General features: G+C 40.4%; 1 protein-coding gene across 4 annotated transcripts in view; it reads right to left on the bottom strand.

Annotated features, from left to right (window-relative positions):
- sbf1 (SET binding factor 1) overlaps positions 1-19,631 on the bottom strand; it is an 84,298-nt gene that overhangs the window by 31,241 nt on the left and 33,426 nt on the right. For 3 of the 4 annotated variants that reach the window (XM_022205257.2, XM_022205258.2, XM_022205259.2), the window contains 8 exons: positions 16,920-16,949; positions 15,323-15,428; positions 14,447-14,579; positions 14,200-14,308; positions 10,011-10,124; positions 3,463-3,540; positions 2,756-2,869; positions 2,497-2,625 (listed from right to left, as the gene is read on the bottom strand). In XM_022205257.2, coding sequence (XP_022060949.2) covers positions 2,497-2,625; positions 2,756-2,869; positions 3,463-3,540; positions 10,011-10,124; positions 14,200-14,308; positions 14,447-14,579; positions 15,323-15,428; positions 16,920-16,949 — 813 coding nt within the window. The remainder of the gene's footprint in view (positions 1-2,496; positions 2,626-2,755; positions 2,870-3,462; positions 3,541-10,010; positions 10,125-14,199; positions 14,309-14,446; positions 14,580-15,322; positions 15,429-16,919; positions 16,950-19,631) is intronic. The other variant, XM_022205260.2, reaches the window with a different exon arrangement.

Raw genomic sequence — 19,631 nt, 5'->3', positions numbered from 1 at the left:
CCGTTTACTCCAAAAGAGAGAATAACTCAGAAAGTAGATTCAACAAATCCAGTTCTTAATCACTCCAGAGAGGTTTGGATGGAAGCACACCGTATCCTGAAAATACCACAATATGTACAGTCCTATACATCCTTATGGAACAATCCCAGTATTTGTATTGGGAAAACACCTGTGTTCTGGAGGCAGTGGCATTCAAGCGGCATCCTTACGATAGGAGACTTGTATAAAGACGGAGTGTTTATATCATTCCCAGACTTAATTCAAAATTTTAAATTGGAGGATAGGGTTAATCTTTGGAAATACCTGCAAATAAAAAGCTGTATAACTTCTAAATGTAAGATGGGGGGAATTACAGAAAACTGCATTTTGGACTATCTTGACATGCCGCAGGGATGCCACACAGCCTCCCAATTTTATAAACTGATTGGGAATTCTATAAGTGGTGAGTCATCTAATGTGAAACGAATATGGCAACAAGATCTAAGACAAGAATTCTCACTGGACAGATGGCTGAAAATTTTGTCAGATTGTGGAAAATATATCAAAGAGGCTCAAGGAAAATTCATACAATATAAGATCTTGCACAGGTACTACCACACCCCATCGAGACTTTATAGAATGAAACTGTTAAAGGACAACTTTTGTTGGAAATGCAAAACAGAGGTTGGAACTTTCCTTCACTGTATCTGGGAGTGTTCTCTGGTGGCACCTTTCTGGAGTAAAGTTGTTCAAGTTCTGAGTAGATGGTTCGGGTCAATGATCCCTCTGACCCCAGATCTTTGTCTTCTGGGAGATAAAACTCAAGTACAGAATGCCTCAAAGAGTGCCTTTTCTGTTATTATGGTTGATTTGATCACTGCATCTACAAATATTTTAAGACTTTGGAAAACGGACAGAAGCCCAAGCCTGAAAGACTGGGTAGATGTAATGATAGAGACAGCATCTTATGAATCTATGCTGCACAGATTAAAGGACAATACAGAAGATGGGACCACCTCTTGTGATTGCTTTTAGGCTCACATAAGAATGGACCAACACACAGTGCAGACCCCAACAGTATCAGGACCTCCTGTATAACTATATCACAATAACACTGTATTATTCCAGTCACAACATATAGTGTTTTGTTTGTTTATTTTTCTCTCTGATTGGATGCCCTGTCTGTTTATATATCTTTTATCCTGTGTTTGTAATAGTCTGTCTGGCCTGTGCAATGTATCCCAGTATTTTCTACTTTTGTTCTGTTTTGTTTCTTCTATCATTATTATTTTTTCATTTGTAACACTTTAAAAAGTTAGAAAAAACTTTAATGACAAAAAACATTACAACAAAACAAAAAGACTTCCTGTTGATGGTGGCTAAAATTTAAAATCCAAAATGTATTTCTGTAATTAAAATAATAAAGTAATCCTGAGGAGTTTTTGACCTTCAGTAGTGTAATGCGCATTATTTTAAAAGACAAGAGGAACAACTCATTGTTGTCATCATTAATTGATCTGTTCTTGATTGTTAAATAATTATGTCTATAAAAAGACAGGAAATAGTGAAACATGCCAGTTATAATTTCCCATCAATTAAAGTGAATGTCTTCAAATGTCAGGGTTTGTTCAGCCAACAATGCAGGCTCACATACATGTACTTTATGATCATGTTTGACAAATAAAAGAACCAAATCCTTAAAGTCCCTTAAATCCCATTTCTTCCCTGCTCTGATGCTCGGTTTGAACTCAACAAGTTTTCTTGACCACGTCTACATGTCTAAAAGCATTGAATCGCAGCCATGTGATTGGCTGATTAGCTATTTGTGTTCACAAGCCACTGAACATGTGTACCTAATAAAGTGACCGGCGAGTGTATATTCATAGTGGTAGTTTCACGCTATTCTTCTGACCAACATTCGGGGGCGGCAATGAGCCAAAAGTAAGGAGGAAGTCTGCTTGCTGGCAAACGTGAATGTAAACAATGCAGGTTTGAACATAAAAACTGTCTTTACAAATGTTTAATGAGAAAAGATATGCGTGCTAATAATTCATTAGACATAAGGAACAGACATTCATTAGATATGAGGGACTGCAAATGTAAACAGAGGTTTGTTCACTTATTACAAAACTGCAGAAGGTTTCTTTAGAATCTTTTTGGTGATTCAGTTATTATTGCAGACTGCACCTGAATCCACAAAACATAAGATAAAACACACAACGGTTTTGGTGAACAGTTTTGTGTTATCATATTTGGAATGCATTTTCTTAGAAAAATGTCACTGCCCAAAAAGTAAAACACTGACTGTTGATACTTTCCTGCATCTTTTTACTACAACTGAGGCCAGACAACCAACTTGCTACAAGCAAGTACATTTCTTTCTTGTTCACAAATAATTTCTACTATGAGCTACAGGTGTTAGATTTTCCTGTCCTGATCGTGGCCATCCTCAGTCACAGTGGCCTTTGGTAAGTCAACATGCACTAAAAACTGGTAGATACTGGGCTGAAGACTCACATCATCAAACAGGTCAGTGGCCCTGTAGGGAGGCCCCCTCTCTGACACGAAGCCTGCAAACGCCATGCCGTCCAACACCTTCATGAGGAAGTCATCCTCAGTCAGCGCCCTCTGGCCCAGGAAGGCAGCCTGTGGAAACACATGACCAATAGTGTCACCACACGCTGTCTGCTTCTCTTTTCTTTTCTTTTAATGCACTCTCACTCATTAAAGCACACTGATGATAGGTCTGCAGTGTCCCATACAGTAATTGGTGTACCTTATGGAAGCGGATCACAGGTTCAGGGTGAATGCGAATGATATGTAAACACCAGCGGTAGCCCTGGAAGAGCCGAGCGAACAGCCACAGGAAGACACCTCGGATCTCCTTATCCTGAAACACAAACAGCACTCAAATTAAAAGCAACTCACACAGGTACATACACGAAACGAGAACAAGGAAGTCAGGTGGGAGAGTCTGGAAAGTTTTGAGAAGCCTGGACCTGCTCTACGACAAGCTAGAACTGCTATTTTCTGACCTTTAACACCCTTCTCATGCTAACAAGAACAAAATACATACCTATTTTCTCTTTACCTATAAGAGTAATGACAACATAAACACTGTGCTAGAGTAAATTTGCACATTTTTCCTCGTATTATTGTTCAAGGCATGAGCAGTTTGTTTGTTTGACCCTGTGTCATGTTATGCTATTGCTTGAACAGAATCTGCTATTTTGCTGAAGTACTGGGTGAAAGTGCTGTAAACAAAGGGCTGGAGCCACGGGAAATCATTTTCTCTGCTTAATATCTTGGGGAAAATGTAAGTAAAAGGTTATAATAGTTGAATAGAGGCAAATGTGGCAGTCATCACCAATTCCTGTCCAAGCCAGACCCTTTATTTCATGTCTAATCAAAGCATAGTCCTATAAAATAATGAAAAAAAAAAAGCTACGCATTTCAAAATGATTGCAACGGTTTCTTTCTTGCCTGGATCTTGAGTGCAGAAGGTTGTGTGGACTGTGGGGGGAAGGCATGATCAGCAACTTCCAGCTCTGGATCCAACACCTGCAACACAAAGGGGACCTGAGTTGAGACCAGAGTCTAAGATGACAACATCCCAGCAGAATTTTGATTGTACCTGGAGTGTTACGAATTTCAAAATGACTGCCTACAAGAGTTATAAGGTCAATGACCGGGTCCCTCCTGGTCAATTCCAAATCTTTGCTTTTTGAATTACATTTCTGTTTTTTCCAGTTAGTGATATCTTTGCAAACCTGACATTGCTGTCGTGTTCTTCTCTAAACTTCAAAATTTTTTAGTAGTAGTTGTAACAGTGCCCCTCTCTTCTGTTCTGGTCTTCGAAGTATGTATACAAAAAAGGTCCATATTCAAAGCATTTCTATACAAGAGAGTAAGCTTCTTATTTAGGTTTTTGGTTTGGCAAGTTTACATCATCCAAAAGTGTGCTGTATTCAGTATTGTTATCATTATTGGCTTTAAGCCTCTGAAGCAGAAACTTGGTAGTGGGTTTGAATGCCATGTTATCTCAAAGATCATCAAAATTACACACACAATTTTCCAAAAGTCCTTGAACTAATCACATGTGAGTTCTGGTTACAGCAGAAAAATTGTGACATTTCAGCCAAGTTATTTCATTATGAATGCTTTTTTAGAAGATTCACTTAAAATAAACAATTTACTCCAGTTTCTAGTTAAAAAAAAATTGAATTCTGAGCTCCTCGAACAGAGAAGCCAATTAATGACTCAGTCACGAGACCACAATTCAGAGACTTTGCGGGTGAACTGCAGGATGTGTTTACACAGAGCAGAGAGGAGACAGACATGGAAAGAAATGAAACATAGATGAGCCCACATTAAGTAAAAATGTGGTGGGAGCAAACAAAGGCCACAAACTTGCAGTTTAGAGGGCTATAATGTGTGTGAACTCTGTTTTCTTTACATTTACTGTCATTTTTTGGTCATAAGGTTGTAGAAAATTGGAAGCAAGTGTGGAGACAGACATAGCTGCAGCAGCAATAGACTCCAGTCACCACATAATCTTCCTTGGAAACAGTTTTTGGTCTCAGGGTCATTACATGAAAATTCATCCAGCTAACTGGAAGGAGAGCAGAGCAGCTAAGCCCTGGTTTAAGGTTGCTGTCCAACAATCTACAGCATCGGTGTTCGTGGAAACTTCATCCAAACCACATTTTCAGACAATTTAACAAATTACAACCATGTTATACAAGCCCCCGATCGGTCTCTAGCTCTGCTTTTATCTCCTCGTGTCTTGTTTCAGTGAGGGAGGGGTCAGTCTGCCTGATATGGGAGCTGATTGAACTTGTAAAGACATGAGGGTTTTGGGTCTCCAGTCACAGCCTGTCTGATTAGAGTCATCATCCTCCAAATTATGAATCGGTCCATACAGATAGGACTGCTGGGTGAGGGCAGTGAGTTTCACTTTGACCCAAACAGATCAACGACCACAAGGTCCGTAAAGCACACAGGGCAGCCAGGAACAGAAAAAGTCCCAACCACAAAAACAAGAGGCAGAATCCCTGGATTTCACAATAAAATCATTTTCTTTTTATGAAATCTGTTTATTTTGGGCCTTGACAACTTAGTTATTTGGCAGATGCCCTAAGTCAGTGGCTCCAAGTTCAGGGACACTTTGACACACAAAATCTGCTGTCAATTTAGTGACGCTATGCTATTATTAGAACTGGACAACACAGAACAATGACTACTGGAATTACAGGTTCCAGCTTATGATCCAAATGTCGCATTAAACCAAATTATGGTAAATTATGTCAGAATTAATTCACATGAGAGGCTTAATGCACTAAGTCACCCTGTCGAACACATTCAAGAAAAGGACATCGGTATAGGTGAAAGCAGAAGATAACAATGCAATTAAAAAGCTATACTTAAATGCAGTGATAAAAGAAGCGCATCACAAGGTTGAGCAGGAAGTGCTGTGGCCAGATCTTGTGATAAGAGGGCAGACAGAGGGTCTAATGAAGTGGAGGCTGAAGCAGGTGGCAGGTTGTTCTGAAGGAAGGTCTCTCAGAGCACAATGTGCTGATTCAACACAGGAGGAGATGAGAAGGTGATGGGATAAGACGTCTGATACGAGGATAATTCTGTCAGACACAGAAGACAGTATTCTAGCATGAAGTTCTCTTAGTGCTACACTTCAGCTTGTTTGGTTTAATGTCATGATAAATCAGTTTAAATATATTCTTTTCAGTTTCAGCTGTTTGTGACAAATATCAATGAGGTGAGGGGACACTGACTCATTCTTTCTGAGTTTTCCCTGAAGTCTTTTGTTTTCCAAACCATGCCACCAAACAGATGCTGAAGATTTAAAGCAAATCCTTTCTGAAAGCAGCAGTAGACTGGATTACAACATTTGTCCCAAAGACAGCCTGGGTGGCATCTCATGACAACTTCCACAAAAGTGTTTAAATGTCAGGCATGTAATACAATTCAAAAGAAAATGGGCCTCTGAAAGGTTGACCCAATGTGCATGTGGAGTACCTGTGTGTCATGATCACCTGTTTTTTCCTTTCCTTTTATTATGTCAGTTTTCCTAAAGGAGTGAGGTCTGATAACTGTGTAACTTTACAACATATATTCTGTTTAGCAGCACTGAAGTGGTTGTCAGGAACCCTCTGAACTGGAACAAAGCTAAGTACAGAGAAAAACTATTCTGCAGTATGCAGATCACATCTACCAGATACATGAAGTGTTGACTTGTTTGAAGCTCTATCGTTTGACTGATTAGAAGATATCTAAGGGTTAAACATAACAAATACTGTGAGAGTATGTGGGAAGTTACAGTTAAAAAACAAAATCGGGCTCTCCCCAGCATCCAAACACACACTTGGCATGTCTGAGCTGAGAATACCAACTCCAGTCATCATCTAAATAAACACATACTGCCCTTTGCCTCAGTGACAGACAGCTGCAAGAACTCCAACCTTGTGCAAGCAGTAAGGAAAAATTATCCTCTGGCTTGTGCCAAGCATGTCAATCTTTTACCACAAATTAATCAGTCTTTATGTACAGAGACAATAATCAAATAAAGTGAGTTATCCTGTCGTATACGTGACTGCAATCACAACAGCAATCTGGCCGGAGTCTCCAGGAAAGGACAGGCTTGGCATCGTTACACACAGTAGAATTGTCCCATAAATGGCCAAGTGCAATCAAGATAACTACAAATACTTCATTTCATATACAGTAAATGTGAGAGGTTCACATAATTGTCATTATAGTTTTATTTTCATCTTTATTGTACTTTTGTATTTCTTGTTTTGCTTCTCCATTCCTCATTTGCATCTATCTGTCTAACACATGGAGTGTGTTTTAACAGTCCTGATGACATTTTTTGATACACAAGTTAAACAAAAAGCAGAGTCTATTCTTCTGGATGCAACCAGGAGTATAAGCTGCTCCCCTCAGGCCTTTGTCCAGCAGGACCCCAAGCCAAAAAAAACAGGTACAAGTTCTCCTTTGTGCCTACCTCCATCAGAGTTCTAAACGCCTGAGAAGAGGAGGTAATAAACTGTGTTTTGTTGTTGTCGTTTTTTTAGTGCTGCTGTACTTTATCATGTACTGTGATGCACGTTATCCTGTTTAACTTGACTTCATTCTGGCTTGCTGCTGCCGACTGTTTGCAATGAATTATACTTGACTACATGAATGACCAAGATTGTTGCTAGTCTTGTGTTTCATGTGATATTTATTGTCTTCATTTTTTATTTTTATTAAGTTTTTACTGCGTTTTTACATTTTAAGTAGTTCATACTTTTTTAATTTGTCTTTTATTGTTTGCTTACTGGAATGCATGTTTAAACTGCTGCAAAACAAATCGGTCATCAAGGGACAAATAATAAAGCTGATTGATGTAAATGCTAATTAGCATGTCTACGTGGAGCACGTGTTGAATGACAAAGGGACAAAGGAAATCATAAAGTTCTGCAAATAAACTCTGTGGTAACTGCTGGGAATCATCTGACTAAATTTACGATGCTGGGGCCTACAGTGAAATCTTGTGAATGTCTTCTGTTTAGTGAAACTACTAACAATTCACCAGTGTTGTATTGATGTATTTTATACTTTTATTCATCCATCCATCCATAGCTTAATCCTCATTAGGGTCATGGGAGGCTGGAGTCTATCCCAGCTGACTTAGGGTGAAGACAGGAGACACCTGGACAGATCACCAGTCTATCACAGGACTATATGTAGAGACAAACAATCACAGTCACATTCACACCTACAGACAATTTAGAATCATCAATTAACTTCAGCGTCTTTGGACTGTGGTAGGAAGCTGGAGAACCTGGAGAAAACCCACACAACCCACAGAGAGAACATGGAGACTCCACACAAGTGCTTGATCCCAGGACTAGGCCAGGGTGCAAACCGAGGATCTTCTATCTGCAAGGCATCAGTGCTAACCACCAAGCCACTGTGCAGCCCACTTTTACTCATGATTTATAATACATAAAATATGAATGTGCTAAGTAACCAGTGCATTCTTAGAAGCTAAAAGAGCAGTGTTCCCCCTCTGAGATGTAGTGGAGTGGACTCGGGGCTCTGATCTTGTGTGAAGCCACAACTCAATGGTTTTTTGTTCAGCCTTTTTGCTGCACATTTAAAGATTGTGCTGACTTGAAGGTTTTTTGATTTGGGCGATTAAGGGTGATTAGGCTGCAGATGTTATCAACAGTCGACCCCAGGTTCAATTCCTGGCTACCTGAACCTTTACTCTATGTCATTCCCTGCTTTCTTTCCCCACATCTCATGTATTTCTCTGATGTTATCAAAACAATGGTAAAATACAAAAAATTGTGTTAAAACTTTGTATCTCTGCGGATCAGTTGGTGTGTTTTATAATGGTCACAAAAAAACTGATAAGGAACTCAAAAAACCCCAAACTTCAACACAAAATACAAGATTCAAGTATTTGAGGCATCATTTAGAAAAGACTGCTTAATCTGAATATGGCATTTTACTCCATGTTTCCTTGAAAACCTGCTCTAAAGTTCTGTCAGGCTGAACTGAAACAGTGAGTGAACCAAAACGTTGTTGCACATTCACTCTGTTCTTCCACTGTAACTTTCTTTTGCTGCTCGGGCTTGTCATTACGCTGGAAAGTACCCATGCACGATTTCACAGTATTTTTGCTTTCATTTATAAGGCTTTTTTTCCTTTCAACATTGCAGAGTTGTTTTTGCTATTAATCAGTGTCAGACTCTCCCATTATATCTACTGATTTACAATGCAGGAAAAACAGCCAAGTGTATGTTGTGAATATTTTTTATGACTGCTGTAAAAACATTTGAGGTAATTTACAAACAGTGTCATCTTTAAGAGTTTGTACAGCAGACCGTTTACAACTCTACGGCATGTGAGCTGGTAGAGCAGTGGATTACAGTATGGCCATTAAAGGTGTGTCTGAGATATTAAATCAAACAAGCATCAGAAAACACGTTACTCTTCATGACCATAATCTTAACAGTTTACATCTTATCAAGCAAATTTCTCGTGACCTGGAAGCAAAAATGTTTCCTTATCATCAATACACATGAGACAGTTAAAATGAGTTACAAGAAGTCCCATAGATTACAGCATCACACCTATTTATTTTGAAACATGAGCAAATAAAACAATGCCAACAGAGGGAAGCAGGAACAGAATTTATGGAGTCTGCAAATATCAATAACGGAATAAGGAAGCCAGAATATAATTTCTTTAAACACTTAGATAAAAAGCATTTCTGAGAATGAGTGGGCACTGGAATACGGTAAGAGGATGCAGCTGCAAGATGCAGTTAAGTGCTTGATATGAGCTGGCTTTATTTGAAGTGCTAGAAATGAAGTGAATGGTGGTGCACAGAAACAGCACGTGATAAAAGTGTCTTACTCTAAATGTGTGGGTGGCATGGTCTTAACGTCCGCTGAAATGGCAGCTAAAAACTCTAACTGAAGAGAAACTAAAACTCAAAACAAAACACCAAACACTCTGTTCACGACCCTGGAAGATAAATTTATGTCCTTCAAAGTACAGTGATGATGAGAATAACAGTACTTCACTGAACAACTAATGGAGGTAAATTCTAAAAGCAGTGAAAGAAAGTTCATGAAGTGAAATCACTGATGCTCTGTAACTACTACCAATTCCATATTTACCTGCTATCTTTTCTGTATTTTTTATCTGTTACAGGCATCTAAAAGTTGCACTAAACTCTTTGATTATGTACATAACATGTCAAAAACCTACAATAATTCACCGCAAAAAAGCCCCGTAAAAATGAATTACACCAAAATTAAAATTACACTTTAAACAAGCAACGCAAAGACATAGAAGGAAAAACAATCCTTAAAGAGCTTCCTGGTACATCATCCCATAAAGCACTACTGGGGAATTTATTGCTTGGTAGAAAGCAGCCACTGACTGGTAATGAGATCTCCCAGTATCCAGTAGCAGTGTGTATTAGGGTGTGTTCTGGTTGCAGCTCTTACCATGGAGAGTGCAGTCTGGGTCTGCTGTAGGAGAGGTTCAGGTAGCAGGGAGATGTGGACACACTCAGGGATGGTGACCGTGCCTCCGTCCAGGTCAGCGATGATCACATCCAACTGAAAGCACACGCACACGTAAACACGCTTTTCATCTCTGCTTCTGGGATTGTTAACAAAAGTACAGCACTGAGATACATGAGCTGATTAGAGCAACTGAAAGACAAACGCACAGACAGAGAAAGTCGTCTCTCTCAGCAGCTGCTCATTACTAACCTGTCAAACAACAAAAAACATTCACATTTCAGTGCAGACAGACGGACAGAAAGGCTGCCCAGATGATAGCCTTTGACCCTGACCACTGCTCATACGTTGATAATGGCTGTGCGACTGCTGCACAAAACACTGCATCGTTGTAAATGCAGATAATGGCTCCATGAGGACGGCGAGGTGAGTGGAACCCAGCAGAACACGGTCTCACACATTTAACAGGACGCTTCATTACACTCTCAACAGGCCCTAATAACACAGCACTATATTATTTTCTTTGATCATGAGATTGAGACATTAATTATTGTCATGTATATTGGCATAATTTCTCTTGGCAAGGTTTGTAAAGAGCATTGTATTAGAATCTTATGAGCCTAAAGAGGTCAGCAGGGAGCAAATAACCAGATGGCAACAGGGGCGGTGTAATAACAAACAGATGAAACGTTGCTTAACGGGTCAGTGAGACTTTACATATACCCGCTGTAATCAAAACTCAGATCCAGGTCGGAGTAGCTGAGGGTCAATTTCAGGATATTCTATATATATATTAGGAAGATGTCCTCCTCAGTGTGATAGCTAGAGCCATTCCAGTCTCATTTAGAAGCAAGTTAAACTACAGAATGAGCCATTTACTTTCTAACACTGAGATTGCTTTTCCTGTATCACATGGATCCTATTTCTCTCCCACAGCTGGACAATAACAGCAGGTGTCCATCTTGAACACAGTAGTGTGTTTTTTAGCATAACGGTTTGTTTGTTTTTTGTTGATACAGTGAGTTACGTGAAGCTGGCATTTTGTCCTCCAGCTGGCTATGTTGCCAACATTTTCTGCTGCTTCAGGCAGCGTCCCTGGTTGATCTCTCTGCCAAAGCTGTTTCATTATCACTTTCAGAGAGCAGTGCCAACAGTCTCCCATACATGGTGCCATAATTGGGTCAAAAGTCATGTGCGCGTAACTGTCTCTCGCGCATGCGAAACACGTACCCCGCGCGAGCGGATAAAAGTCTCCACGGGCGCAAAAAAAACTCTGTGTGCACGTAGCAATGTCTCCGTGCGTGAGGAGCCTCCTACGCTCTGATCTACGCGCGCGGGGAGAAGACTTTTGACCCTTTGTGGGCGGATACCAGTGCTCGCCACAATCTCCCTATGATTGGCTACCTGCGACAGCAAGAACTCACCGACCACGTGGGATGCCACTGTATACAAGAGTCAGTTACTGCGCTCTAAGCGCCTACAAGACATGAGTTAGTAACTAACACCACAGTCCGTGTAACAGCATTTACCACGATGCTAACAATCTCACTATTCTCTGGACGCACACATCTCCGAACACCACACGAACGCGACGATCTCAGCCTCTATGTCTCTCCGCGACGCACTCTGCCGTCAACATCGGAAGTCAAGCTTGTTGGTACCAGCATAGAGCACAGTAACGAAGCGCCCTCCAGTGGATGAGTAAAACATAGCACCAACCGCAGCCCTCTCTACTGTGACAGGTGACGTCATTCAGTGTTGCCAACTTAGCGACTTTCTCGCTAAATCTAGCGACTTTCCAAAGCGTCCTACCGACTTTTTTTTGTCAAAAGCGACTAGCGACAAATCTAGCGACTTTTTCTGCCATTTTGGAGACACTGACAGGAAAACTCGGATCATTCAGCAGTTACTGTCCTCAACAAGCAGCAGGTGCTGCTGTGAGCTTCTCCCCCTTCCAAAGCACAGGCTGTCAGTCCAGTAACCCCGCAGCAGTCCCAGTGATTAGAGGACACATCACTCCGCGGCCAAACGGCAGATGAATCGCGCATGCACAAAGTCAATACAAATCCCATCCAGACTTACAGAGCGGGATATAAATGAAAATGTTTCTTCTCTGTCATACTAAAATAAACCACAGCATTTAGCCTCTAGTAGAAAAACATATTTTGGGTGTTTTATACTCACTTTTTGGTGTCTTCCACGTTATTCCTCTCTCCTACAATGTTGATTACAATTACATGCAAACTGGGAAATATGCAAATTAGGAGATGACGTCATTTAGCGACTTCTAGCGACTTTTAGGACAGCCAACAGCGACTTTCCTTACTGGGGAGTTGGCAACACTGACATCATTTCCTCTCTTGTATACAGTGGCATCCCACGTGGGGGGTGAGTTCTTGCTGTCGCAGATAGCCAATCATAGGGAGGTTGTGGCGAGCACTGGTATCCGCTCACAAAGGGTCAAAAGTCTTCTGCCCGCGCGCGTAGATCAGAGTGTAGGAGGCTCCTCGCGCACGGAGACATTGCTACGTGCGCGCAGAGTGTTTTTTGCGCCCGTGAAGACATTTTTCCGCTCGCGCGGGGTACGTGTTTCGCGCGTGTGAGAGAGTTACGTGCGCGTGACTTTTGACCCAATTATGGCACCATACCCATAAAGCAGCTACAACGGTAAATGAGGGGCAGTGTTGTTCTAAACATTTTAACTGATTTCTGGTGGACCTCACCTACACACTTTGTTCATGTGTGCAGACCTAAAAAGAGAACACATTTGTCAAACACTCACATTCCCATATTTACATTCTAAGATTTAGTACTTCACCAAGGAACGTGGCAGAGTTCTGTGACGATCGCCGTTGGTTCTTCTGTCCATTCACAACATTACTCAGAAACGGACTAACGGATTTGGATGAAATTTTCAGGAAAGATCAGAAATGATACAAGAACCAACTGATTAGATTTGAGCAGCGATGAAGATTATAGTCTGGATCCACAGACTTATCAAAGATTTCTGCATCATTGTGGAATTGTGGCACGATGTCACTGTAAATGATGTCACAGCTGCCTGTGGACGGTCACGATTGTGATCCTACTACAAATCCACCACTGCAGAACACGAATTGTTTAAAGATTTCATCGGTTGGAAACGATACAACGACTGAGTAGCCTTGGTGGAGTACTGGGCCTTCTGAGTGCTTTTCTTGTTAGTTTCTTCTGTTCACACCAGTGCAGATAAAATCAGTTCCTCATGTGATTTCTATATGACAGATAGGTGACAAAATTCACAGTCCTTACCCTGTACATTAAATGTTTAAGAATATGTGGCTTCAGCATTCTGAGCTGGTCATATCAAAGACCCAATCTTCCATAGTTAGTCTTTTTTAGAGCATATTTTACTCTTTCTGTCCCCATTACAGTGACAGCATACTGTAAAAATGCAAAAGAATTTCACAACATCAGACTACTGCAGCATTGGTGGAACTATCACGGACTTTGTTCCCATCACTTACCCTAAAATTGCATGAATAAGGAATCTCTTCACAGCCAGCATAAAAAAGTGGAATGATTGCAGCAACTAATAACTCCTTTAATGTTCATTAGATATTTAAGTATTGTTTTGAGATAGATGGGAAAAATGTGAACCTATCCAAAACATGAAAGACGAGAGTGTTTCTACATCCCTCCACTGCGTAACAGACCTTCAAACAAAACAGAGGTAAAGCTTACATTCATTCACCCTACAACTGTAACAACCCAGCACAAACTGAAAAGGAAAGACAATCGCCAAAAGCTTCAAGCGGACAACAGCACAATCCCAGTTTTTCTATCTGTGCAGCTGTATGCAATTTCCGTTAAATATTTTTTTCTATTTTTTAAACTCATGAAATTAGAAAAAACAAAAAAGCATCAACTGCTGAAAAAAAATCTATTTTATTTTGTCTGTTTGCTGAGGAGTTGTACTTATTTTACTCACTTCAAAATGTGACATATCTTTAAATACAACTGTATGTGTCAGCACACTGACTGTCTCCTGTTCAGCACTCAACACGTCATTTTAACACTGAATTGGTTCTTTGCAGCTGCAGTGATGTACTTTTTCTTAAAACCAGCAGAGTTTATTTTGTCTTATGAATAATTGTCTCCTATCTGTCATATTGCAGCAATAATAACTCACCAGTTCTTGTGTCTCAGAGCGGAAGAATGAATTGACACCAATGATGAAGGGGGTGGGCGTGCTCAGGACCTCTAGGAGTTTTCCCGGTAAGATGGGAACATAAGTGAAACTGAGAAGACACAAAATAGAAGAAATTTAATACATGATCAGCTGTTGGCTATGTCGACAGTGTTTTACTCTGCAAACAGAAACACATCCAGAATGATTTAAGGACACAGGCAGAAGTGACTGAAGAGTAATAACACACCTGTATTTGAGGGGGAACATGATGGCCAGCAGTCCTCGGCAGGCATCTGTTAGCCTCTGGTAACTGCTGGAGAGGAACAAGATTTTATGCTCCGTCAGGGCTGCACAGAACAGATACAGCACGTTGATGATACCTGGGGGAGGACAGAGCACAGACAGGACATCAGTGGGCATCTGCAGGAAAGAACGAGGTTTACTAGAAGAAGAATTTTGACAGTTACACATTTAACATTTAAGAAGCCCACAGGTAAAGATCACACTGGCTTTAAATGCCCTCAGTGTATAATTGCAAACGACATATGTAAATAAAAAAACAACAAAAAAAGGAGTTGTCTTGCCATATATAAACAGTGTTCAGAATATCGAATGTGAGATCTGGTTTAACAACGGAGGCAGTCCTCAGCTTTATCACAACGTGATTATTTTACAGCACTATGGTAGCATCTCAAGCTCTTTGCAGTGAATGAGGATCAAATTGTTGCCAAGCATTACAGTCCCTTCAGGATTACTGCAAAAAGCAGATTATTTTATTCATTACCCGTTTCATAAGAAATATTTTAATGACAATAAAAATAAGAAAAGTCACTAAAATAATAAAGCATTTATTTGTTCATTTGTCTGTGTCTTCTCAAGTTGGAAAGACAATTTGAGAAGGCAAGTTGCCTAATATAGGCATAACAGTATAGGCACATAGTCTCTTCATTATATGCATATTATATTTATGTCATTTTAATATTAAAAAATACATTGACACAGGTGTTGTTGTAGTGGATTGTATTGCTATATTCATTATGCAGTTTTGATGATGATGTAAAAAAAAGAAACAAAAGCCTAGAAAAAAAGCACTCATCACTTCCATAATCATTTCTGTCCATACCGAGCTGTCTGAAGAGTTGGGCCACGCTGCTGCCACTGATAGGAAGGGAGTCGTTGATGGGAGTCTGGATAACTTGCCGGTCGCCAGCGCCTAATGTTATAGTCCTCTATAGAGTGAAAGAGAGGGGAAAAAGGAGGATTGAACCAGAGATGAGAAAAACCAGAGAACAAAAGCTGCCTCTCAGAAAATCGGTGTTTGACAGCGGGGGTTTAATCACAGTTGTGCATGTCCACAGAGCAGCGTGAGTCAGAGATAGAGAGATGGAGAATCCCAGCAGCTTAGCAGGTACATGACAAATAAAACACAAGCCATTCCAGCTGATCAGGACGTGAGTGAGGCTGGGCAGGACTCCATGCCAACAACCTTACTCCAAAACAACATCAGCATCACCATATCTAAAGCGCCTTTATGAGTCACAGAAATCCCACAGACATGGCAGGTGTCAAGCTGAGAATTTTCCACTGCAGTCTGACATGGAAAGCAACTAACAGGTGACGGTGTGGATAGATCCAGGGATAAAATGAACATCTCTAACATTTAAACCTGCAGAAACGCTAATCCGAGTTTACTTGGAATCTGTAACAAGTTTGAAATAAAGAGCTTTTTTTTGCAAAGCATTACAACTGCAGATAAGCATGTTTCAAGGATTAAATTCAATCTGTGATTAAACTGCACCATGTCTAATAACTGTCCTCTGTTACAGACAGACTAATTGACTTTTGCAGAACTAGAAATCTACTGCGCTGTAGACAGAAGACCGGGCCAATAAATATTGATTTGCGTGTGGTTTGGATAACAAGCGCATCCGGGAGTGGTAATAGATGATTTAGATAACAAAATCATGAATCAGTGCATTGGAGCAAACAATAACACAGTACAACCAAGGACTGCAGCACAAGATGAGGCTCTCTGAAATTGTCTGAGGCGAGACTGCCTTCAGTGTTTTTCTTTATTTGACCTTAACACAGACTGCAAATCAAGTTGGACATGGCTGTGAAGCCTAGCTAGGAAAAAGTGCAGCATTATCTTGTGTTATCTACAGCAGCAGCGATAGCGTCAGCAGCCACAGGCAAACTGTTAGCAACTCAATACTGTGATCCAACATCTGATCAGGTGTGTTCAGTTCATTTTTTGTTGGGGATACGTCAGCTGCTTCAAAGAAACTTGTGACGCATGTGTTCTTTACCTGGCCACTGAGAAAATACTGACTGCTGAATGATTCCTTGCTGCTGGCTTCATTTGTTACTAGACTACTGCCATGCCTATTGTAACTGAAAGCATACTTTGTAATGTAAAATGTGCCACTTTTTTTGGACTTTCTCATCGGAGCTACGGCTTTATACAAAGGAAACAAACCAATGATCAAATTTCCTTATGACTACAGAGAGAGTAGAGGCTCATGCTTGTAATGATGCAGTCTGTATGTGAAATGATCAGTTGTTGGTCACGTATTGAGTCTGTATCAAAGCATTTTGATTGGTTCTCCGGCCACAGGAGGTGTGCATGGATTTGCTGAAGGAAATGGGTGGAGAAAAGGAAGCTTAGAAAGCTGAGAGCTGATTGGTAGCATGGGGAGAATAAAGTCAGGCTGGCGTACCAAACTCTCCTCTTTCTCCTCCAGGCCCGGCTACACAAGCACCCAGCAGACACACGCACGCACACACACACACATACACCCCCCGCAGGATAAGACACAGGTTAGAAACAATAGGAGGGAGGACACAGAGTGCCCAAACTTGACAACAGTATGACGGTCATGTATCAGCATGGCAAAACAAATAAGCTGCACAGACAATAACATCATAAACATGAACTGCAAAATGATGACTGTGAAAAAATATAGGATGAGTGCAACATCAGATATGAGACACACACGTGCAAAACAAAGTAAAGCTATAACTTGACATTCAGCAGCACAGCAACAGCAAGACCTGACTATTTGAACTCAAACTCAAAATATACACAGTAATAAGGGTACAAATGATGATATGTTAAAATGTCACTTGTAATAGTAATAATAGAGACAAAGGGAAGGAAGTCTGCAGTGTACATTACTTTAACTCACACACACAAACACACACACCTTACTAACTGACAGTGGAGGGGCCGTATTGAAAACATTTATTTTTGTCTTGTTAGAAGTTATAATTGCTCTTTTACATTCTGAACCCTGAGGAGTGTGAAGAGTGTTTTTTTGGTCCAGTCACATTTTCCTCACCGTTTTCACTGTCAAAGTCCTACACCTCTATGGAAACAGCACAATCACAGCTACAAGCAGAGAGAACTCAAATATTTTCTGTAGAGAGTCACAGAATGTTTGCAATGTGACTGTTCACTGCAGCTGAGTGAGAAACAGATTCTCAGTGGCAATAGAGTGCAAAATGTATCAATTTTTACAAAATCTGGTTACAGTAAATGATTTATTTTTGGCAAGTTTTTAGAGAAAACATGTTGTGTGTACAAGAACCTTCGGAAAGCAAATAATTTGCTCATTATTAGTGTTTTTACAGTTTTGTGTTTCAGTACATTTTAAGTTCAGATGCTAAATGAGCTCTACCAAGTCTCATGTCCTTTCAAGGTTTTGAAATTCTACTGTAACAGTAACACTGGCAGAAAAGGAAATTTCTGAAACTGAAGTATTTTGAGTCCACAAATGAAAACCTCTGACCATGGTTTAACATTTTCCAACACCATCTGACTAGTGTAAACCATAACACAGAATAAAATTGATACTAGAAACAGCAAAGTTCACTGAAACTAACTTATGGTCTCAGACACATTGATACACCACTTTGAAAAAGGTAAATTTGAATTTCACAGGCCCTGTTAACAACATACATGTGGCATCTCATGTGACAGAATGACAAAAAAAACCAATGACCTCCAGCAGAACAACTTGTGCAACTTTCAGTTTGAATGGATTTTCTCCCATGTCTTAATGTTGACTCAAAGTTCCTTTGTGTATCTCCTAAATCAAACTCTGTCAGTCAGACCACTTGGCAGTGTGAAACAATGTCAACAAACACTGATTGGAATTCCCTGTTCCTGGAATAACTTCAGCTAATTTCAGAGACACATTTGCACATGTTCCTGTAACAGCTCAATCTCTAGTGGATGAGCACTTGACTTTGTTCCAGACTAAACAAAAGTTGTCCAACATCATGGGGAAATCTCACACTACCACACATATACTCACACAAAGAGAAGCCAGAGATCAGGATCATGTATGACGGCAAGGATTTCATTCTTTGTTAAAGGAGAAAGGACGCATAATAACCAATCAGTTTATCTCTTTTCTATGTTAAGGTCTTACTAACCAGAAGGTCACTCTGCTGCTTGACCTTGAATGTCAATATTCCTCACATCAAGCCAGCAGCCTTGGGGCTGTGTAAGCTACTCAGATAAATGACTGCTTGTAACTTCCTACAGGCCAGCCTATCTTCATCACGTGTTTTTTTTACAAGCTGAACTGTAGCGCTGCCATGCACAGGGATCTTTCTTTTTAACAAATGTGAAAGGTTTGCACCATGTGGTAAAAGATTAGTTGTTGATACAACGTTCTGACTCATTTATACAGAATAAGAATGCAGCATAAAAAATTAAATGCTAATTTGCCTTGGTAGTGCTGTGATACTAAACTAGTTAGAATGTGCAGCCGACACTGATGCAGACAAACACATTGCTAGATTCACTAAAGCTCCAACAGCTCCATATACTCAACTCCAGCACATGAAGAGATACAAACCTTGACAAATCTGTCAGTCTTGGTTGCTAAGCTATGATTGGACAGTTGATGTTCAGGGGAGGGGCTTGCTAAGCAGTCAGTTGAAATCAAACCATCTTCTGATATAAATGTAAAAGTGTTTGCGAGCCTTTTTTAACACATTTTCCCTGTAACCTAACATCTGACTTCAGTACAAACTTACACACACAAAACAGAATTCCCTGTTGGTTTGACAAAAGCTGTTTGATGTGTGAGTGTTGCCACGACTGCATGTGTAACAGCAGAGGCTATTTTAGCGTTGTGTTGCTGCCATTGAGATGTTGTGTGTGTGAGTAGAGGTTGACGTGAACAAACAGTCTGTGGTAATGATAGACATTTAGTGAGGATGACAGAAGTCCTGTGTGATTAAACGGGTACAGGAATGCGTGTAAGTGTGTGTTACTCTTTCTAAGTGGCCTGCCGTCCTCTTGAGTCACAAGCACAGAACTGTTTGTGCTTGGCGGGAGAGAAGCAGAACAAACTCATTTGTCTGGGCTCTTAAGGTTGATCAAGTATAAAAAAGCACTAAGCATAAGCTTGGTCTGT

Source organism: Acanthochromis polyacanthus, chromosome 1, assembly GCF_021347895.1.
Source record: "Acanthochromis polyacanthus isolate Apoly-LR-REF ecotype Palm Island chromosome 1, KAUST_Apoly_ChrSc, whole genome shotgun sequence".
NCBI lineage: Eukaryota > Metazoa > Chordata > Actinopteri > Pomacentridae > Acanthochromis > Acanthochromis polyacanthus.
The sequence above is the reverse complement of the archived record's forward strand: the minus strand, read 5'-3'. Positions and strand labels throughout refer to the sequence as shown.